Source organism: Excalfactoria chinensis, chromosome Z, assembly GCF_039878825.1.
Source record: "Excalfactoria chinensis isolate bCotChi1 chromosome Z, bCotChi1.hap2, whole genome shotgun sequence".
Lineage (NCBI taxonomy): Eukaryota > Metazoa > Chordata > Aves > Galliformes > Phasianidae > Excalfactoria > Excalfactoria chinensis.
Window position 1 is genome coordinate 29,940,987 of NC_092857.1, and position 23,494 is coordinate 29,964,480.

Here is a 23,494-nt window from a genome sequence, read left to right on the forward strand (position 1 = left end):
CATGCTGGGCATACAGCAAGCAATCAAACAAACTCTTTAGGTCTGAATGATCACCGGAAACAAAGACTAGAGTCTTCATTAAAAGATTAAGATCTGAAGTCACAGGGACTTTCCATAAGAATTTAAAGTGATTAACAGCCTAAGTGTCATAGCATCTAAACAGAGCTCAGAAATATTAATAAAAATAAAGCCAGCTGCATAGGTGCTTTGTAGCACTTAAATATGACAGTACATTCTCCAAAGCAGAGACCCTGAAGTATCTGAAGAAAAGGCCTTAAAAACAAATTCTTCAACTACCTAGCAAAATGGAAAGCAGAAGTAATAGGAGGATACACAGAAAAATATCTAATAAAAACTCATATGGGTGGATGTTTTTCAGTTTCTCTTGAAGCTCTCTGGATACCAGAAAATGTTATAAAGTACATCACAGTTGTCTCCATCTGGAAAACGCATGCCCACAATTGAAATGCAGCACAATGTCTTAAACATGAAAAGAAAATACCCACTACAAAATAAGAACTTGCACAAAAGGTATGGAAAAAAGCTTATCAGTACATCAGAACTGACTAAATTTCAAACGCTATCATTGAACACAGATTGAAATAAATACAAGCTTGGGACTCTGTGAGATGGAAACCTATTGCAAGACACTGAAGTCTCCAAAAGGCATGTTAGGGAATAAGGGAGTAAAAAAGATGAAGAAGTTCAAGTAGAAATGTATAAGTGGACTAAAACAGGAGATAAATATGTAGCAAAAGCAGAGTCAAGACATCTTCTGATAAACGTAATTATTTTCAGACATGTATAGTAGTAGTTGTTGAAGTATTTGACTTGCAGCACGCAAGAGTACACAAGCAGTACACGTTTTCATGTATGATTAATTTCTAGGTATACATCCTCAGTTCCACAGCACACATGACAGAAAGACACACAAAACACTGGGCCTTAACATAAGCACAGACAAGTGCATTTTCACAGAATAAAATATCAAACACTGGGAACCTGTTTCCTGCTGTTTTACATCCTCTCTGATGCTTACTGCACCGCCAGTGCATGGCTGTGATGAAGATCCCTGTTCTGTTTCACTGTTATCTGGAAAAAGAAGAAAAAGAATTTTGAGCTATTTTTTGCATTCATCATGCTTATGGACATGTCCCAGAGCAATGACTCCGGACCAGAGAATCCACATTTTGCTAACAGAAGAGCATAAAGGACCCAGAAGAAACACAATATTTTTAAAGGTATTTTAACTTTTGTTCATGTTTTGCCTTCTCCCTGTGTCCCTTTCTACCACCTCTATATCACCTTATATTGTTTCATGTTTGTTTCTCTCTTTCTTTCTCTCATGTAATACAGGAAGCTGACACTGAAAAAAAAGAAAATGGTACAGACTCGAGGAATGCAAAGCTGACAACATTCTCACTCATAGAAAATCGCTCCTGCTACAGAATTCTGTTAGGTATGTTGCTGTCTGTGAGCTGTCTTGAAAACTCCTGGACTGGAGAAGCAGCACTTTTGAAGTGTTTCCTCTGTAATTTCTGCTAAAGGCAGGAATGAGAGGATGCCATACAGAGAATACATTACTAGATCTTTCAAAACCTCATGCAAGTTGGGTATTATGCTTCAGACTATGAGTGTAGTATATTTCTACTGATATCAGCCCACATTCTAAGAAGCTGAAAAGAATCTATTTATCATCCAGCCTCCATGTGGATATTCTATTCAAACACATGGACTTCCGTGATCTGGCATCTTACTTCAAGGTATGCACAGTGTAAGATTAAGCATCACAAATTACATTGAGTCATGAGTAAAAATGGTATTTGCTATGCCTTCTGAACTTTGTACACAAACATAATTAATGAACTATCAGAGTATTAAAAATAATCTAACGATATCTAACTATATGTATATAGTTCTAAATATCTAACTATACATATAAGCCTCTCCTGTTATACCTCAAGATTTTGATGCTTTAAGAGGAAACAAGACTAGTTTTTCCAGTGTGGAGAGTATCTCTGCTTTCTTTCCAATGCTGCTATCACTCTTTGACATGAATAAAACACTACCTGCCTACTTACTATTCAAAGATCTACAGGATCTATGTGCTGAAGGACTTCAGCTCATCACAAAGTGCAGAGCTTTCAGTATTCACTTTGAAAATGTAGCAAATAATACCACTGTTTCTAAAAGATTAATGAATCTGCAACAGATCAAATTTTCCACTCATGTGCAGCACAAGGAACAGCAACTGAAAATGAATTTAGTCAACTTTATTTACAGTTTGTAATTAAGAAGAAAAATATTTCAAGCCAAATTTAAAGTAAGACAGTTTAAATTACCTTTGGTTGTGCTACTGTCCATTGTTTGTAACATTAAGTCCCTTTCAACAGAAGCACTGAAGTCCTCCTGGGGCTGAATATAATTTTCCTGCTTAAGCCCTCTTCTGATCAAAGTGAGCCGGACTGTTTGTCCAGTATGTCGCAAAACATCAACTGCTTGTTGGTTAGTAAAACCCTGAAGATTTGTTCCATCCACCTGCAGGATTAAGTAGCTTATTAGCAGAAAGATATAAAATGTCCAGAGTAAAGCAACAGTGTTAGTGCTCGCCATCCGTCAGAACACAAAGCAAGTAGAACAACAAGAACAAAAACCTGGAAGACATACAAATGTTCAATACACTAACTACTTTCACTTGAACACTCATTAGCTAGCTACCAACCAACACCACAGCAAAGTGGAGACAAGTAGTCTGTGTGTCTGTCACAAGGAGGCCATGCAGACTTGCTCTGTGAGTCGAAAAGAGACAGGCACCCCATACAGCCTGCCTGACTGTTCCAACACCCCCACCTTCAAGTATGAACTACCTGGGGAAAAAGTTGTTGTAGATGCTAATGAGGCTGAACCTTGTAGTATTCGGAGGGGGGGAGATGTTGTAAACATATAGGCGGTAGCGGGACTTTTTCGGGATGTGTCGGTGATAATAACCCAGTCTCTTCTGTCTCATGCCCTGTGATGTACCTTGGGCGCGCATTTCAAACGTGCACCCTGGGGGGCGTAGACGAAGTAATTAAGGTATATAAGGTGTTAATTACTCCTAATAAACGCCATTTTGCCACCTTTCTTGATGAGTCACGGTAGTCTTTTTGGCCCTAGTGAGGGTTTCACTAGTACCTGCGCAAGGTGGGGGGTTTGAATTATAATTGTGCACGGCAACAAAAGTTTTATAAACAAGCCAAATAAATAATACATAAACCAAATAAATACAGCCATAGTCAGGGCAACTAGCTAGAGTCGGGTGAGGAGGAACACATTCATTCACTGTAACAGGAAAAAGTACAGAGCACAAGCTCTAGGCTCAAATAAACTCAGGCACAGGGAAGTCTGTTACTGAACACAATTAAGTTTAATTTCTCTATCAAGCACTGTACCAGCTGCCCAGTTCTTATTTATAGTCCAGTATTTTAATGAATATAGTTTTGGATATTTTACCTCATTAACAACTCATCTTTGTTCTCTGAGTACTCTGGAGTGGCTCAGTGTCATCCCACTGGCCCCACTATACACAATTTTTTTTATTCTTCTTTCGGCAAGCTCTGTATTATCTTACTTTTTCTCCATTTCACTCTTCCAAACCAGTAATTTCTGAAATACCATTAAGCAGCATTACAGTCCCTTGTCCCAGTAACGGGGACTATCTACATGGCATACATGCTCCATTATTGTAAATCCTCCTGAAAAAAAATATCTCCCCTTTCACCTTTAATCATTTTCTTGCCCTTCTCTGAACTTCTTCCAACTCTGGCATCCTTCTAAACATAAGGCAATGAAAAATAATCCAGGACTATTTAATGTTCCCTCTACATCTACATAAACCAAACCTTTCCCCTTTTACATCTGCAGAAGCAGAAAAATATAAACTTAGTGTTGATATGTTTCAGCGATTTGAGCGCAACATCTAAATAATTATAAATATCGTATATACTGACAAACATGAAGGCACATTCCTACTTGGGGAGAGACTATAATCTGTTGTTTGTGCTGCCTTTACTATCTGCAAGTCCAGATGTAAGGTACGAAAATATTTCTTCTGAAGGTCTAAATTCTTATTAACGTTTTAATAACACGTGTCAAAAATCATTTTGAAGATAGTTCTATAATCTGTAACGAACTTTGAAACTCTGCCTTCACTAACCAGTTTAAACGGTCCTACTGATAAGTGCATATGAGCAGGTTTCCTTAAATAATGTGAGTTACATGTAGAATAATCAGTAAGCTAATGTAATTGAATACTCAGTTAAAACAGGACTGGCCATTTCAGTGACAATCTTAAATGTTTTAAGTAAGTATTATATGAGCATTTTTAACAACTCATGTAAAGTATAAAGTATAGAGCTTTGCAAGCATTTTCACTTCCTTTCTTACTTACAACTATAATTTGATCTCCCACATGGATTCGGCCATCTTGTTCAACAGCGCTGCCTTTTGTAATGCTTTTCACAAAGATACCAGAAGGTTCTGGTATGAAAAAACAGAGCAATTTATATTAATAAATTAAAGAAAAAGTTCAAATAATGCAATTAATTTACTACTAATATCATCAGCAAAGAAAGAAAAGAAAGAAATTACAATCTACAGGTGAGATAAGGAAAAAAAAGAATAAAATCAAGAAAGTACATGCTATAAGTAAAACATATATAATATTATTTTTCTAAAGGATGCCTCTTATTAATGCTAGCTTGCATTGGACGTGATTTTACTCAAAATCTCACAACTCCAAATTCCCATTGGTATCTATAAAAATAACATACAAATTCTAGTTTAATTTAATCTAAATGCCAAAACCAACACTGACAAAAAAGAAAAAAAAAAAGAAAAAAAACATCTAAAAGATCTAAAATTGAAAGGCAGAAAATTCTGTTTGAATACACTAATCTGGTGAATTCTGTATTTTCTTTATACTTAGTATGCTTAAGAATCTGTGTGCTTGGGTCAGTAAGCGCAGAGTATTCTAAAATAAGGAGGACTAAAATGTTTGCTCAAACAAACATTTTGTGTTTCATCACAACAGTAAATCACTACTTGATCCAACTAAAAAAAATAAAAAAAAGGAGAGAAAAGCAGAAAAAATCCAACTCTCAAAATAAATCCAGTTTAGACAATTACTGATTTACTGATTTTGAATCAGAAGAAAAAGTTAGGTACATAAATCAACTATGGAATGTTTCATAAAAAAATTGCAAAAGCAATTTTGAAAAAAGAATCAGTTTCAGGAAAAAGAAAAAAAAAATCATGGAAAAATTTTAAAGAATTTATCTCAGTAAAGAGAAAATATCTAGACATCCTAAAAAGATGACTGCGGCATTACATACAAAATCAATATTAGCATGCACTGGTATGAAAGCAGATCTTATGGTCACAGCCCATAAATACCAGTGTCTTCAAAGACCAAAAGACTTACCCTATTTAGCCTCAGTATAACAAAATTTAGCAAAGAGGAGGGTCAGATTTCTGGTTTGCTCTAATTACCATACTCAACTTATGAAGAATAAGACAAGTATGTTTAAATTTTGAGAATGACAATCGGATTCTGGTTTTTATTAATTTGTCTTCTTAGGTTTTGTGAATAATTAAATGGCTCATCTTCCTAGTTTCCGAGCATTTTTACATCCTGTAGTAGCTGCATAGTAACATGACAAGCTGTTATTTTTCAAGTTAAAGAAAGATTTAACTACAGTCCTAACTGTCCAGCAATTTTATCACTGATTCAGATAAAATTGTTATTTACCTAACTGTTATATCATAAAATTTGGGGTGCTCAATTAGCACCTAAGGTGTGAAGATACTGTAATACAGTCACATACAGCGTAATAAAGTAAAATCTATTCATCTAAACTATGCTGATATCTATCACACATTCTGTGATTTTATTTGCCTCTTAAAGGTTTTGCTGGAAGATACTAAAAAGCATACTTAAATCAACCGTGACCATTCTAACTCACAGAATAGTTTGTTTAAATTGCCTCAGATCCTCAAAGGCAGATAATTACGCCAGCAATATGCAATATATCTACCCATAAATTTTCCTAACAATATGTATATGAATAAGAATCATAACCACATCACTTTGAGAATGTGTATGGTGTGTTTGAAAACTGTCCCTTTGTAACTGTGCTTCATTTGCTATATTATTCTAGGGAGGCACCAAAGAGTTCTGAATCATTATTCTGAAAATTGCAGTTGAAATTACAAAGAAAAAATACAAAACTGTACATGAACACAGATGCGCTTATTTATTCATAGTGTGAATTTGGGAGCCCATTAATAAGTTAATGTAAACCTGTATCAACCCAAGAGATCAACAAACACTGAATACAATCAGAAGTCACTGAAAGAAATTTTAGATCTGCTAGTTAATACTATACATGTTACTTTAAAAAATAAATAAATAAATAAATAAATATTTTACACACACACACACGTATATATAGTAACACTTCTTAAAACTCATCAGAATGCTAATGTGTTAACTTGTAAGAGTCTTCAGAACCGAAAATGATTTTAAGTCTAGTCAGTGCTCATAAAAGTGCCTCAACCCATATTAGTAATATTTTTTGAAGACGCAATCAGCACAAGCTTAAGACAAAAGTGAAGTTAAAACCTAATTAAAAAGAAAAAACAAACAAAAAATGATAAAACGAGTTTTTGTAGCAAAAACTGATTACTTCTAAACTGAATGTCTTCAAAAGGAAAATAGTTCCATTTTCTTTAAAAAGGTATTAGACAATTAAGAATTTTTAAGAAATATTATCCAAATGGTAAAGATACATGCATCAAAATTGAATGCAGCTACACTTTACTATAGTAAGACTGCAGGAATCTATAATTACCTGATGTTTTGTCTCCAATGTAACCAGCAATAGTTATTCCTAATCCCTGGATGTTTTTAGTGAGTTCCACGTTAAATTTCTCTCCTTCTTCACAACTATCAGCAGAAGCATCTGTCTGGTAAGAAAAATAGAAAAAGAAAGCCTGTAGTGTTAAGACATGGACAGGAGAAAACAAAACAACAACAACAAAAAAAATAAAGGTACAAAATTTATTTTTGCTCTTAGAAACAGAGAAGTTAAGTATAGGAAACTTGTTTAATCTTAAAGCAACACAAATCATGCGTTCTCCAACTCAGTGCCCCTGGGATATTACCCTTCAGACTATAAAATCATTTGATGAGTAAAAATGACTAAAATTTTAAAAACTGAATAAACCTCTTCTACACTAAGTTACAGAAACCATTTTTACATACCATATAATGTAACTTACAGCTTCTCTGGACCTTCTAAAAACCAATCTTAGACTGTTATCTTCTTAAAAATAAATTATTTTCCTATTTTTACAAATTCCCAGTAACTACAGAAATGCATACAAGTTTAAAACAGAATTAAAGCTTTTTAACTGAGGCAATTATTTTTCTTATTCTCTGAAAGACTTTAAATTTCTTTTTTAGACAGTAGCAATTAAAGTTCCACTTAGCAAAATAATGACAACTTTCACTAACATTTACTGCATCCCATCGAATGTCCACAATGAAGAATAACATGGTAAAGAATTCATTTATTTTTTGTTAATGTAAGTACCTATTACAGGACAATGCAAATTAAATTCATATTTCAATGGCAATGCTTTAGTAATGACGGAAAACAAAACTCAATTTAAAAATCTTACTCTCAACACTAATTTTTTTGTTTGTTTTCATAAAATTTTCATCTCTTAGCTGTCTAAACTGTGTACTTACTATCCACTTCTAACAAATAGCTAACAAATGTCAGCAAGTCCACAGGTTAATCAATCCAGAAGTTATTCAGGTCATATCTTTTCCAACCCTGTATCCTAGAAAGATTCAAGCATGCACTTCCTTGCAACGTGGACTGATAACATTTAAAACCTCCCAGACAGTAACATAAAAAACACTGCTACTGAGAATAAAAATGCTGAGTTTTGAGAACATAAGCATGAAAGACATTCAAACAGAAGTTACAATAAAATTATGTTTGAAGTATAGGTTTGCCACAAGTATATTTATAGTTGCTTACTTGTTTCTCTGGTGTTGTGATGGGTACTGGAGTACCTGGTGGGACTGCTGGTGGAGGTGGTTCCTCAACAGGACCTCTTGCAATTACCAGTTTCACTCGGTTTCCGCATTGCCTCAGAACTTGTGCCACCTGTTCACTGCTCATACCAGTCAAGTCAGTATCACCAATTTTCAAGATGTGGTCTCCACTACACAATCTCCCATGCTGGATGGGAGAAATAAATAATGAAGTAACCACCCTGCAAATTCTCACATTAATAATAAAATTAGGGAATGACTACACAGCTTTAGTGTCTTTTAATACATATGAACTACAGACTACTTAAATACCAAATCAACATCCTCAGATCATGGTAGAAGACAAGTGTATTACCTAATGCCATACTAATTTTACTAGAAATTTCTCAAAAAATATCTAGGACATAAAATGCACATAGTTATGGCTACCACCTGCGAATATGTAACAGTTACACATAGCTTAGAGAATTTCAGGTTTCATTTCCAAACACAGCATAAAAAGGTATATTCAGCATTAAGCTTCTATTTAAAAACAGCACTCAGAATTAAACAAAACTTAATAAACTATGATCTTTCTTAGCTTCTCTATTTATTTAGGTTTATTCTCCTACTTAACTAATAACAGGGCTTCACAGGAATTTAGCCCATAGGAAAGTATAAAAGTCTAGGAAACTATTTCATCTCTTTGCTAAGGGAGAAGCTCAAAATGGGTTCTGATGATCACTTTCACTTCTCCTGACCACCCCCAAGCAGGATCAAAGGTAGCTACATAGCCTGTGTTCTAAAGTAGACCCATGAAGGCAGATGCCTGCACTAACCTTAAGTAAGCCTAACAGAGAGATGTATAATCATCATCCCTTTTGCCTGCAGAGGAAGCAAATTAATACTGCATCCTTGGATTATAACCAGTATATTCATGAAAGAATTAGAGGTCTAAATGCCGTGAAAGAATTAGAGGTCTAAATGCATCAGCACCAAACCTACAAGAAGTGTGATAAAGTGATCTGGGGCCTAATCCAGCTTTTATATTCAAACACACAGATTCCCTGCACCAAATAAACCTTTACTAAGGATAAGTTTCACCATGTACTCTCTTCTTCCTACACTTCAGAGTAAAAAGCTAGCATTAGTTAGTATGAGCATAAAAGTAACGAGAAACTTCACACAGTACTGAATGATAAATACAAAGGTTGGTTGAATTTACCTGATCAGCTACCCCTCCTGGAAGGATGGTTTTAACAATCACTCCTGTTGACTTTCCACCAACTATCCCAAATCCTAAACCAGAGCCATCGTTCACCAACTCTATGGTCTCCACATGCTGCCAGTGAACCTCAAAGAAAAAAAAAAAAAAAACATAGAATTTGCAAATGATAAAAATAAGGATTTATGTATTAACAAGAATATCTTCTCTTATTCCTCAGGTATGTTTTCAAATAAGGAAAGGCAGGAAGAGGGATCGTCAATAGAATGGTTCAGTTCAGTTGGAAGGGACCTACAGAGATCATCTAGTCCAACTGCCTGAACTACTCAGAAATAAGAAAAATTTAAAACATATGAATGTGGGCATTATCTAAATCTGTCATAAACAGTAACAATCACAGGGAATCGGGCATCTTGCTAAGAAATTTGTCCCAGTGTTTGTCCACTTCCATGATAAAGAATTTTTTCTGATGTCTAGTGTGAACCTCCCACAGCACAGATTTGTGCCTTGGCCACACATCCTGTCATTGGTTAAGTGAGCTGTCATCAGTTAACAAGGTCTAGCTACTCATGAACATGACTGCTGAAAGAATTTATGCAGCTATCTACAATTATCCACCTCCTTGTCACTGAGATAATAATACCGCTACTTTTAGGAAACCCCACAGAACTGGAAAACAAAACTGTCAAATACGTGCATATTCAAACTGGCAACTGAAACACATCAGAAAGTATAAACCCCATTCAAAGACTAAAAATAAATGCAGTAGTAGATACTGCAAGTTATGTATTAACAGATTTTCTCCCTGTGTAGTGAACAAACATTTCAGAGTTGTCTGATGTCAGCAGCACTGCAATGAAATAACTCTGACTGTAGGCTTCATTTTGCAGCAGAAGTATAACTTCTCTGAAATCAAGCAGTAGTTCACACAGTACAGTACTGAACAGGTAACAGGAACATTTATGGTATTATTTAGTGTAAGAACAAATCATATCATTAACTCATCTAAAATTTAAAACCGCAGCTGGTGTTCCATCAGGAAGGTCCTCAAAAATAAAGTGTTATTTTTTGAATAAATCAAGATACTGCAAATATAAAGCCAAGAACAACAAAACAAATCCCAAACAAAAAGAATGCTTCAGGAAAAGCTACTTTTCACAAGCAGTTGAAAACTAAAGGAAATGACTAGAAAAAAACATGCATAAGGGAAAAAAAAAAAAAAAAAAAAAAAAAAGAGCTGTGGCAGGTTTAAAAGGAGCATTTTTTCAAGAGGCAGAAGATGTTTGGGAAACACGGTGGTAATCACAAAAAGAAAGAAGTACACAATACAGATACAGCACAAAAGCAGGCCTACCCTGTGTGCTGACAGGAAAGAGTTATATGATCTGCTATATTTCTGCACACATAAGGAAACAATAATTCTGAAGTAATTCTGTCTCCAAATGTTAAAATACACTAAAACAGCTGATCGACCACTCCATACAACTCTCATTACAGACTGTTCTAAAGAGGACTCACAGATAACTGAACCGTGAGATCCAAAGGTATAACTCTGGGAGGAAGCAAAAATGTATCAATATTACATGGGGAAGATACTAGGAAGAGAGAGGCACAGCATTACTATGTTTCTGAACTATCTTCTCTTCATCTAGATGTGTAAAAGCTTTCAAAAGCAGCAGATCTGATTTCAGTGCATCCTTGAAGTGTGTTCCTACCTATGGCATTTTGATAGCTTCCTCTGCTATTACAGAACAAAGGACCAGAGAAGTATCCACTGAGCTGATTGTGCAGATCAGAATGCAAATTTTCTTTTGCCCACACAGAAGGGAAGAGAGAAAGAGAGATGTTGTTTACTGTTATCTTAAAACAGAACTTTAAAAAGGAATGTAAACATGCTATATTTGCAATGATGGAGATACAGTTTGGCAGGTGGAAAGAAGGAATATGGCCAACATCTTGATCCCCACAGCAAGGCTAAGTATTTTCTCCTCTTTGCACAGAACAAAGTGCAACAAAGATACCTGGAAGAAAAACTTGCAGATGAAAAAACATACAAGTTACAATAAAAAATCCCAAAATATTAAATGATCTAAGTACATACACACCCAGAACTGAATACACAGACATCTGGGGTATACTCACCGGGTTGGAATGGGCTGAAACTGTGCTAGCAGCAGATGGAGACCTGGAAACTACAGGACTGATGAGCTGAGGAAAACTGCCTCTGGCCACAACTAGCTGGACATTATCTTTTGCTTTCTGTAGGATGCTGATAGCCTGTTGATGTGTAATTGTCTGATCAAGGGCTTGTCCATTAATAGCAAGGATTTGATCTGCTTCCTTCAGCTTTCCATCTCTGTCATGTACGCATTAACAGGGAAGGGGGGTGACAAACCAACCAAACAAGAAAAATCAAAAAGTGTTGCCACAGTAATTATAATATTTTGTCAGTTTTCCAGTACTTTTAATATCCTTTTCTCTACTTCAACTACTTTTTAATCTTTCCCTGCAGTTCTGCTAAAAGAAGCTGATGCAGAACCCTGGTGACTGCTTCCTTTGAAGCTAATCCTACTGCCACTCTCCCCTGGCTGCTACCCCCTAGCTAGCTTTCTTCTCCCTGTACCTCCATCCGAGACTAAGCGTATTACATCTCAAGTCACTCCCAACCATAGCCTGGGAACTTATGTTTTTTTCTCAAATTTGAGCCTTTTGCTTAACAGACCAACCACTCTACTCTGTTCAGTGCACCCATTCTGAATACTCATCAAACCATAGACTCGAACACACTTCCATCACGATGTTATGGAAACTAGTTTTGTTTTGTACAAACAAAAAAAAAAAAAGGGGGGGGGGGAGGGAGGAGGGAGGTGCACACAGAGAAAAACTGAAAAAATATCTTGGAATAGATCCCTTTTAAATGAGAAAAAAAGACTTGAATAAATTGTAGAATAATTCTTTACTTTCTGACAAAGGATGCACTATTGTAAAACTACATGCCAAGCCCTTCCCCAGACCCACTTCGAATGAACTGCATAAAGCCTGCACAGACAATTTATCCTCTGCCTCTTTCACTGCCTCTATTTGTTTCACAACACATCAGCAGGGACACTGGCCATGTCTTCAGTGTCCTAAAGTGACAGTGCTTTACAAAACAAAGGGCAGTACTAAGGAAAGAATCTGTATTACACCAGCTTCTATACTACAAATTCACAACATTCACAAAAACAACAACAACAACAAAAAATGCTTTTCAGCTTTAACACATAATATTCTACTTGGGAACTTGAACTATTTGTCAGAGTGCTCTGGAATATTTATTGTTATCAGGACCTTTCTGATCGTTATTATAAGAGCTCCAGTAGCGAGTAATGCTAGGCTGCATGGCTCAGAGTGCCAAGTGAAGCACATGCTCAGAACCACAAATACACAAACTCAATTGTATTGTGTCAGTAACACTTGGCACAGTAAAATATTTCAGTTATCATCTTACCTATGTGCCACACTTCCCTCCTGGATTTCTTGCACAAATATTCCTAGTTCTCCTCTGTTTTCACTCTTGAGTCCCACAACACTGAAGCCCAGGCCACCACTCAGAGGTTTAATAAGCTCAATTGTCTCAACAGGACGACCCTGTTCAGCAGAAGAAATAAAAGGGTACTGAGATTAAAAATGTCAAAGATAAGAATTAATGAATGTGGTAAACAACTTGTTAAATGAATTTTCAATTTGACTGCTACAGCTGGACAAGGTTTCATAAATCTAGTAATAGAAACACAGTTCTTCATTTCTGAAATCTAACTATCATATTAGAGTGATAACTATTATAAAAGATTTGAGTGACAGAAGAGGAAAAATCAGGAGAAATGAGTTCATCATAGAGATCTGATTCATTAAAAACTTATCTTTGTTGGTTTTCTTTTCATAGGAAGTATGTTATCGTTTGCCACATTTCAGAATTAGCAGAAAACATGGTTACCTGGGACATACTTCTGATCAGTTGCTCAAAGTCATCACTAGAAGATTTCCCATTGATCTGTGGAGTAATGGATCTCATTGATGTTTCCAGCACATTTGCTGGGTTGCCATTCTGCTGAGCCAACAAATATGACTCATTATGCGGTAAGGACCCTACATTTGCACCATGGTGGAGAAGATGGGGGAATTCACCAGTGGAATGTACAGAAGGAGTAATATTTACCTGAAAAAGATTGATAACAACACATTTATGGATACACCAGAGTTCTTCCAACTTATCATGAAACATCCTGACTGGTTAATAGCTTTTTAAAAACATTATAAATCCCAATTTCTGACTTTAGAAATATTATTTAAAAATAAACAAAAAACACTTTTCAGCTTTAACACATAATATTTTACTTGGGAACTTGAACTATTTGTCAGAGTGCACTGGAATATTGATGACAGGTTGTAAATTATTAGCTAAAACATGAAAGAAGATGAAAATACCAGGCTGAAGTACTCTAACACTGCATTAGTGGTAAACAACTTTGAACAATCTTTTTCTATGCTGCAGAATTTTTGGAAAACAAGTTGTTCAAATACTTCACAAGAAAAAAAAAAAAAGTAATCACATTTTGATGAATGAAAAGAAACCTAATCTACGATGTAGAAAACGATGGTCTAAATGAAATTTCACCAGTCTGGTTTTCTCTACCATTACACACTAAGGTGGCCTCTGTGACACTCCACAAGCTAGAATTACATGCAAAAATACTGAGCAACTCTAATGTCACCAGGCTGATCTGAAAACCAGTCATATACAGACAGGCCTGACAATACCTCTCTGTTACAGCAGAAAATAAGAGAAGTACCTACCTTGCCCAGACCTAGTAAATAACCCAATTTCACGCAGGTCTCAAATGGCCAATCTAATGAATGGCTGGGAATGAAGGAACAGAGATCCTACTTTATACAAATGCATAAAACTCAGGAGCAGAAGCCCTTAGTTACCCATTGTTTCACTTGCTTGTTGACTATCAACAAAGGCTGTTTTATCCTACGTCAGTTTCATACTTGCATGGCACACTAATCTCTGTTTAGAGACACATTATGTTAGCCCCTAGTATTTTTAATAGACTCACAGTACAAAAACTCAAGCAGTCCATACAACAGAGAGAAAATTCATTCCCCTTCCTCAAAGCTGCCTTTTTTAATTTCAAATATCAAGAAAAATAATCTCAATTTGTGAATGTAATCTAAGATGACCACTGAACCAGTTTCAACTGTTTAGGCTACTGCCCTTAAATCAATCACACTATTCGCCTAAAGGTCTGGTCAAAAGATATCAGTATAATTTTGCACCATTCCTTCTCATCCAGGTGTTTTACAAAAACGTATCAGAACAAAGGTCATTTGTTGAAAATGCCTCTGTCTGGAAATTGTCTCAAGCTGTAGAATAACACAAGGTAACACTGGAAAGAAAAGCCCTCAACAGCATTTAGCCTGCTTTACCATAACAAAGGAAGAAAAATTGGATACTTTTGAACTCAGGCGATTTCCAGTGCAGTGATAATATTGTGTAGGTCAAGCCCAGGAGGACTCATGTTACATTTCAGACAAATCAGAATACCTAAAACATACGCACATACATTTTCTAGTAGGATAGATGAGTGGACGGTGAGATGGATTGAGAACTGGCTGGCTGGCAGAGCTCAAAGGGTTGCCACCAGAAGTGCAGGCAGTCTGGTTGGAGGCTTTGTAGTGTTCCCCAGCAGTCCACACTGGGCCTGATCTTGTTCAATATCCTCATCAATTTCTTGGATGAAAGAATAGAATGCATCCTCAGCAAGTCTGCCCGTGGTTTGGATGGGTGCACGCTCCGCTGGGTGAAGAACTGGTTGGATGGCCGGGCCCAGAGAGTTGTGGTCAATGGAGTGGAATCCAGTTGGCGGCTGGTCACAAGTGGCGTCCCCCAGGGCTCGGTGCTTGGGCCGCTTCTGTTTAACATCTTCATTGATGATTTGGATGAGGGGATTGAGTGCACCCTCAGTAAGTTCGCAGACGACACTAAGCTGGGAGGGAGTGTTGATCTGCCTGAGGGGAGAAGGGCACTACAGAGAGACCTGGATAGACTTGATCGATGGGCCAAGGTTAATGGAATGAGTTTCAACAGGGCCAAGTGTCGGGTCCTGCATTTTGGTCATAACAACCCCAGGCAACCCTACAGGCTTGGGGAGGTGTGGCTGGAAAGCTCCCAGACGGAAAGGGACCTTGGTGTGCTGATGGACAGTCGGCTGAATATGAGCCAGCAGTGTGCCCAGGTGGCCAAGAAGGCCAATGGCATCCTGGCTTGTATCAGGAATGGTGTGGTGAGCAGGACTAAGGAAGTCATCCTGCCCCTGTACTCAGCATTGGTGAGGCCTCACCTCGAGTACTGTGTCCAGTTTTGGGCACCTCAGCACAAGAAGGACATGGAGGTACTGGAGCAGGTCCAGAGAAGGGCAACGAGGCTTGTTAAGGGCTTGGAGAATCAGCCCTATGAGGAGAGACTAAGGAAGCTGGGGCTGTTTAGTCTGAGGAAGAGGAGGCTGAGGGGAGACCTTATTGCCGTCTTCCAGTACCTGAAAGGTTCTTACAGTGAGAGTGGGGCAGGTCTCTTCTCACTACTGACTTGTGACAGGACGAGGGGAAATGGCCTCAAGTTGCGCCAGGGCAAGTTTAGGTTGGATATTAGAAAGAACTTCTTTACAGAAAGGGTGGTTAGGTACTGGAATGGGCTCCCCAAGGAGGTGGTTGAATCGCCATCCCTGGATGTGTTTAAGAGCCGCTTGGATGTGGTACTCAGGGATATGATTTAGCAGAGGTTTGTTGTTGTGGTATTGTTTTGTGGTTGTTTTTTAAGAGATAGGCTACTGGTTAGGCTGCGGTTGGACTTGATGATCTTCAAGGTCTTTTCCAACCTGAGTAATTCTATGATTCTATGATTCTAAGTCTGCTGATGATACAAAGCTGGGAATAGTGGCTGACACACCAAAAAGGCTGTGCTGTCATTCAGAAAGACCCTGGATTGACTGGAGAATTGGATAAGGAGGAACTGGGTAAGGTTTAGCAAGAACAAGTGTTAAGTCATGCAACTGGGGAAGAATAACCAGGAAAAACCACATGCATCAGGACAAGTCAGAGGACAACCTGCTGAAAAGCAGCTCTGTGGAAAAGGGTATGCAGGTCCTGGGGGACAACAGGTTGACCATCTGTCTGAACCCCCTCTTTGCTTCTGAGGCATTTCTTGCAACAAGACCCTGACTCATCTAGGAGATGAGAGGTGGATCTTGCTGTGTGGCAATCAAAACCACTTTGTGAACAATTTTACATTTGATAGCATTTCTTTGGAGCTGTTTGCCTTCAGAAGAGTGCTCGGGACTGGTGAAAGATCTGGCCTATGACCAAAAACTCCAGCTTGGTTTGGGAGACCAGGGAATGATACCACCTTATCCTGTGAAAAACAGGATGCAGGCAGACATATCCTTTCTCCCTCTTATCTGCTGGCAAGGCCAGGAAAATAGGAACAAGGGAGTTTCTGCTAGGATACCAAAGTCAGAAGCTGTCACTCCAATGAGATCGGACATGAACACCCTGGACTTAATAAATAAGTTTGTATTGCCATCACTGTAGTCAGCCAAACAACAACTCCCAATGACCCACCACTACTGAAGACCAGCATCTGCTGGAATCTGTGGTGGTGACTATTTCCCCCTTGCTTCCTACAAAGATTCCTTGCTTTTATTTCCTATCTTTTCCATCATCCACCTTGACTTCCCCATCCCCCTTAATGACCAGGACTTGTCGTAAACTGGTAGAGCTAATATTTGATTCACTGTTTCTCAATCTTTCATTAGGTATACTAATATCAAAGAACCTCCTCTTGCTCTGATAACTGGAGAGACACCATGAGCCAACAGCGCGCCCTTGTGGCCAAGAAAAATGGTATCGTGGGGTGCATTAAAAAGAGCATGGCTAACAGGTCAAGGGAGGTGGTCCTCCTCCTCTACTCTGCCCCAGTCAGAACCCATTCAGAACACTGAATCCAGCTCTGGATCACCCAATTAAAAAAACAAAACAAAACAAAAACACAGGGATTTTCTAGAAGGAATCCAGTGAAGGGCCACAAAAATGACACAGGGCCTGAAGCATCTCTTGTATGAGGAAAGACTGAGAAACCCAGGTCTGTTCAACCTGGGTAAAAGCAGACTATGGGCAGATCTGATTAATGTTTACAAATACCTAAAGGGAGGTGGGAGGCTCTTCTTGGTGGCATGTGGCCTAAAACATGAACACAGGAAGTTCCATACAAACATGTGGAAGAACATCTTTAAAGCAAGTATGACAGAGCACTGGAACAGCTTGCCCAGAGAGGTCAGGGAGTCTCCTTCACCAGAGATACTCAAGATCTGTCTGGATGCCTATCTCTGTGACCTATTGTAGGGTACCTGCTTTAGCAGAGAAGTTGGACTCAAACTCTTGAGATCCCTTCCAACCCCTTCAATTCTGATTCCCTGTCCATTTTACAATCTGTAAGTCCAGCTTTTTCCATTAACTTCACTCTGAACTTTTCCACATGACGGTGTTTTGCACACTACTAACATAAAAGCAATCTCACTCTGTTAAAGCCCTCTCTGGTAACATCCTTCATGTTTCTGGGAGGCTCCTTTACACATACAAGTGTAGTAAGCCTGACAGACTGTCTTTTCTGCCCACTTCTACGAGCCAGATGGTAATCTACTGCAAAGGTCTGAGAACTAAATGAACTCCCATATTCCTTATGCCTTCCAGACAAGTGCTGAGATAGAAATTGTTTGTGTTTTTTCTCAGATGTTCTTCCATTAGCAATTATTAACTCCATGATTCTGAAGACACTGGATAGCTTCTATTTGCATGACAACTGACATACTGAACACGTCGGAGTAATACCAATTTAAATACAAATTTGAAAAAGTTAACCTCAAACATTCAAGTAAAACTATGAGTGCAACATAACTACAATGTAGTAACAAATACCACCTGTTCTACAATAATTACCAGTAACACTTCATTTTTTCACCTTGTTCTTTTTTTTAAATAAACAGTTATGCATTCAGTAGAGGATGTGCTTAATAAGGGAAGCTTCTGAACTATGATGAAAATACTAAAAAAATTACCAAGCCATTAACAGAACAAGTTTTGTGTATGCATGCATGAAAATAACTTCAGATTCATCCTCTCATCTAAGATATACATACACAAGCTCTAAAATCACTTTTATTTTAAAATGACATTTATAATGACTTTAAGATGTAAAATATTAGAATCCTCATGACAAATAAAAAAAACTTTCTTCTCTCCCCTCCCTTCAAATATAGGCTTACAGCTTACGGCACCTGGGAAGAACTGCCGTAAATTATTACTAATCATTGAAGCATAGGTCATTTCTAGGGCAGCAATAAGCCATACATTGAAATCTCAGGATGATAAATGCTATTGCAGTTTTAAGGAATAATTTTCAAAATATGCAAGCCACACTACTTTGCAGTAATAAAGTCACCATATTACCTTGGAGAAATAACTTTATGGAAATACAATTATGTAAGTACTGTATGAAAGAACTTTGCTTTGTTTTATAATTTGACCAATGATAATTGCCTTTGATTGGTTTCCTCCTCGCTGTGCATAACATCTGCAATATAGGGACATAATTTGGCATAAGAAAATGATGACAAAGATAAAATGTCTAAGTTCGATAAAGCCCACATTATAATTCTCCAGAAAAACACTGAATACAATACTTATATTTGGTCATTCAAAATACTCTTAATAAAAACAATACTCCAGACATGCCTGTATCTTACCAGCACTTAAGGCTATGTAACCATCACTGCTAGGTCTCTGCTGCCAAAAAAGAATGAGTTCCTGCTTTATCTGAGTTTTAGAGTCACTACATGCACCATAAGGATGTATGTCTTCCGATATATTTGTATGCTAAGCACCAAAAACATCAGTGAGATCAAAAACAATATCAAAAGCATCAAATCACAAGTTAGCCCCACAGCAACCCTGTGGGGGAAGTGGTGGGTGAGGACCTGCTGGCAGGCTCTCTGCAGGGCACTCCTGAAGTGCCCCAAATTCTTCTCCAAAGGAGAAAGCAGCATGCACAAAAACATTGTGAAAGCAGCACTGATGCCTCCCCCAAGTCTCCTACAAAACAAGAAGCACTGATACCTGTGAAACCCTACTTGCCAGCAGTGCTTCAAAGCCTTTCTAGTAACTGTGTCTACATACCCCAGAGAAACAGCTCTGTCCTCACAGGGGTACAAAGCAGACAATAACAATAAAAAATAAAAATAAAAATAAAAGTGAGGAATGTAGCCAAGCCAAAGGATTCTTTTTGTTCTGGTAGAGAGAGAAGGAGGGAAGAAAGTGGTAAATGAGTAAGATTCAGAAAGGAAAAGAAGTGGCAGATAGTGTTTGCCAGCACTGTCTGAGTGTTTTCTTCAATATATTTCATATAGAAAATACTACCACACAATATCACAATTTCTGCTACTCTTGTTTCTCAGTCTCTTATCTCCAAGCAGCAAAACTGCTCTCCACAAGCTGAAAACAAACATTCACAGGAGTGTATGGGAGACCAACAAAGAGAAAAAAATCTCACTACTCTTCAACTCAAGTGATGGGTAAAGGTAGGAGAGCAATTATCTACCAAACATTCTTTCAACATTCCTGATTTTTCCCACTCAAGTTCCTAAATCTGCAGACATAAACCTACAGTGTAAATAAATCCTGTTTGCTCACCCAAGGAAAACAAAAAAACCAAAAACTTATGTTGAAAGCATAATACCAATTGGCAGCAAAGCATCCGATTTGTATTCAGACTCAGCAATATACAGATGAAGCAACATACTGCTCAGTCTGTGCTCCAGCACTGAAGAAAAATACAAACTCAAGAGGCTTTTGTTAAGCACACGTCAATACTTAAGGAAATCAGTTCCCAATTAATACACAGAAGCTTTAAGGGTAAATGAGAGAGCACAAAACCATGACAGAGAGCAAATCTGATGAAGTATCTTCACAGAAATGCTCATTTCTCAGATCTTCTCTAGATGTTTAAATGATCACTTATATAGGAAACAAAAAAAAAAAAAGGGGGGGGGAGGGGGGGACAGGGAATCCTAGCATTTTAGACTATAAACATGACAGTAGCATCCTTTGTATACGAATGCTAGAACTCTATACTTACATCTATACGAAAACATGACAGATGTTTACAAAACTACCAGGTCATTTTCCAGACCTACACAAATAGAAGGTGGACTTACAGTTATCTTTACACCTTCCAGGCTGGATTTTAGGAAAATTTTCTTCTTAAAGGAAAAGTTTATATGTGGCACCTCGGCACACGGCATAGTGGCCAAGGTGGTGATGAGCTGACGGTTGGACTAGATCATCTTAGTAGTCTTTTCTAACCATGATTCTGATTCCAGATGTTGTGCCTCAAGACAGAAATACGTCCTACCCTCAATTTTATGAGACTACCACTGGTCCACAAATCTCTGCTGAGACAGTCACAACAAATCAGTTCAATTAAGAAAATTAATTGCTATCATTTCTTCTCTGCTTCCATCTTTTCTTTCACACCTATACTTTCTTGGCACAGAGGAATTTCTTCTGAGAATTTTTCAGTAGTCTTGGAGGTCTTTAAAAACTCATACACTAATTAAAAGCACATTAACAATTTAACAAACTGTCACTTACAATTTATATTAACAGACAGACCCTGGTTCAACTTTTAGCACACGTGAGAATTTTAGCAATCTCAGTCTGCAGCAGGTAGAAACTGCAACAACCACTCACTGCAGTACTCTGCACCATTCACAAGCCTTGCTGTTTTCAGTAACTTAAGAGTTCCAAGAGCACAATGCCTTTCCACACTGCCACAAAAAGAAAACCAAAAAGTGGCCCTGAACAAAAACTGCAGATTTGAAAACACCAACAGAGTTAGTTTTCTGAAATGACTATTTTATTATTTTATTCTGTGTCTTGTTTCGACATTACTTGTAAGCATTTAAATAAAGCAAAGAAGAAACAGACAATCTCATGTGATAGTGGAAGAAACAGAACCAGAAAGAAACAAAAGGATGCTTTCTAAAGAGATGACCATAATTTGAGAACAAAAACTTGTAATTGCATGTTCAGCTATTTATACGTGCATAAATCAAGAAAGAAATTCACATACAATTAGTTCTATCAGTTAGATGGGGTATGCATGCAGGCCACTGAATTTTCTGCATGGATAATAAACCTGTGTGGTTAAAGCTATAGGTGAAATAATATTTTTTACTTTATTTTAAGTACACATCTGAAATTAACTACAGAATATTGGTAGTGACTCATTTAGGCAGCTGAATTTAGAAAAATAAGATTTTTTTAACTACAAAAACAGTAAGTGACAATCTGTCTTATCAGCAAACACAAGCTTGTGTTTCAGACACATCTTGGACAGTATATACCCACAGTCATTACAGAATTAACTGTATGGTTTTAGATGTCAGTTTCCAAATAACAGAGCCTCAAAGAACCTCTCAGAAGAGCTTTGAGCTTTTCACCAAGACTTTTTTAATCACTCCAAATTTACTAAGTGGTAAGTGATCACAATGTAAAAAAACAAAACAAAACAAAACAAAACAAAAACAAAACAAAACAAAAAAAAAAAAAACACCAACATATAGTCATGTATGACTCTGTGGACACTGCTCTGATGTATTTGTTAGTATAAAATAGTATCAACATAATCTATTGGAAACAGTAAAGTGCCATGCCACTGTAGCAACTCTAGCAAGAGCCAAGATGCAGCTTCCCACATGCAGAGTCAACATGCAGAGTGTCCCTCCTCCTGCTTCAGCATTTACCCATACCAGCCACACCTGCTAAGTATGCCTTCATGAGATATGTTTCAGAAGTTCAACTGTTGCACATTCCATTGTTACGGAATACAGCAGTCCAGACCAGAGTGATGAGAATATGCAATATGTAAGGAAAAACAGGTTTCTTTTTCCACCTGCCTCACGCTGTTGAAACCATCTAAACTGACCAGAAGCCTGAAAGAAGCATTACTAAGTTGTAGAAGTGGCTGGACTATATTTAAAAAAAGAAGTAAGAGTTCTGTGGGGGTTGGCTGTACATGAAAAGCAGGTTAGCAAGCTCTAAAGTTATAACAGTAACAAATAATGATCAGCTGATGGTTGGACTCGATCCTGGAGGTCTTTTCCAGTCTCACTGTTTCTATGATTCTGTAGCTGCCCAGTTTACAGCAATCAACAGAAAAACTATTTGCACAGCAAGATGTACAGCTCAGACCTCAGCTACTGAACTAGGTTTTATACTTTAATTATTATTCTGTTGGTGAAGAAATAAAGTAATAATCATACATAATTATGCCAATAAAAGTAAGATGACCCTTTTCTCACCCTCGCTGAAAAAAAGGCAGAAAAGTGATACTTAAATTCATGAGCAAGAAGAAAGGAGGTAGGTCACCTTGTTTCCTTTTAATCTCTTATATAAAGAAAAATATAAATTAGTCTCCCTCTGAAGCCAGTATTCCACAGGAAAGAATTAAAGGACAGAACACATTACTTCCTTTTCAAAAACAGTGACAGAAATCGATCCAGTGCACACAGCAACTTACAAGCACATACAAAAAATAAAAAAATGTATGCATACTCTATGTATGTTGGGACATCATAAAGCCCAGAAATGTCACTGGGTGCGTCCTCCTCCATTCTCCAAAGCTTTCAATCAGATCTTTAGTTTAGGTTACTTCATTTCGATATTCAACATGTAAAAGGACATACACAGTTTTGCACCTTCAACTTTTCTCTTGCATCTGGGAGGCTAATTTTCCTACCTGATCTCTCAGCTGTTGAACGGAAGTTTGAAGGTTGAGAATTTGATTAAATAGAGGACTCTGCAGCACTGATTTTAATAAGTTCAGTTTTTCCTCATTTGCGATGTCACCTCGATCCCGAAGCTTTGCCTGTAAGCGCTCCACAGCCTGGAGGGCCCGATGTGTATCTGCAGCAACATCCACTCAAGTCAGTGGCAGTTTAGAAACAGACATACTGAAAGCACGTAACAAATTTTATTAAATACCTCTTCTTTTCAAACTACAGAGGTTTGGAAGGGTTTTTATTCAG

The 23,494-nt window shown here is 37.5% G+C and overlaps 1 protein-coding gene across 17 annotated transcripts in view; it reads right to left on the reverse strand.

The window, feature by feature from the left end:
- MPDZ (multiple PDZ domain crumbs cell polarity complex component) overlaps nucleotides 1–23,494 on the reverse strand; it is a 95,983-nt gene that overhangs the window by 62,903 nt on the left and 9,586 nt on the right. For 14 of the 17 annotated variants that reach the window (XM_072359176.1, XM_072359177.1, XM_072359161.1 and 11 more), the window contains exons 3-12: nucleotides 23,206–23,372; nucleotides 13,288–13,509; nucleotides 12,802–12,941; nucleotides 11,454–11,667; nucleotides 9,312–9,440; nucleotides 8,091–8,294; nucleotides 6,891–7,005; nucleotides 4,430–4,518; nucleotides 2,343–2,538; nucleotides 1,003–1,092 (exon numbers count right to left, since the gene is read on the reverse strand). In XM_072359176.1, the coding sequence (XP_072215277.1) occupies nucleotides 1,003–1,092; nucleotides 2,343–2,538; nucleotides 4,430–4,518; nucleotides 6,891–7,005; nucleotides 8,091–8,294; nucleotides 9,312–9,440; nucleotides 11,454–11,667; nucleotides 12,802–12,941; nucleotides 13,288–13,509; nucleotides 23,206–23,372 (1,566 nt within the window). The remainder of the gene's footprint in view (nucleotides 1–1,002; nucleotides 1,093–2,342; nucleotides 2,539–4,429; nucleotides 4,519–6,890; nucleotides 7,006–8,090; nucleotides 8,295–9,311; nucleotides 9,441–11,453; nucleotides 11,668–12,801; nucleotides 12,942–13,287; nucleotides 13,510–23,205; nucleotides 23,373–23,494) is intronic. The other 3 variants (XM_072359174.1, XM_072359167.1, XM_072359170.1) reach the window with 2 other exon arrangements.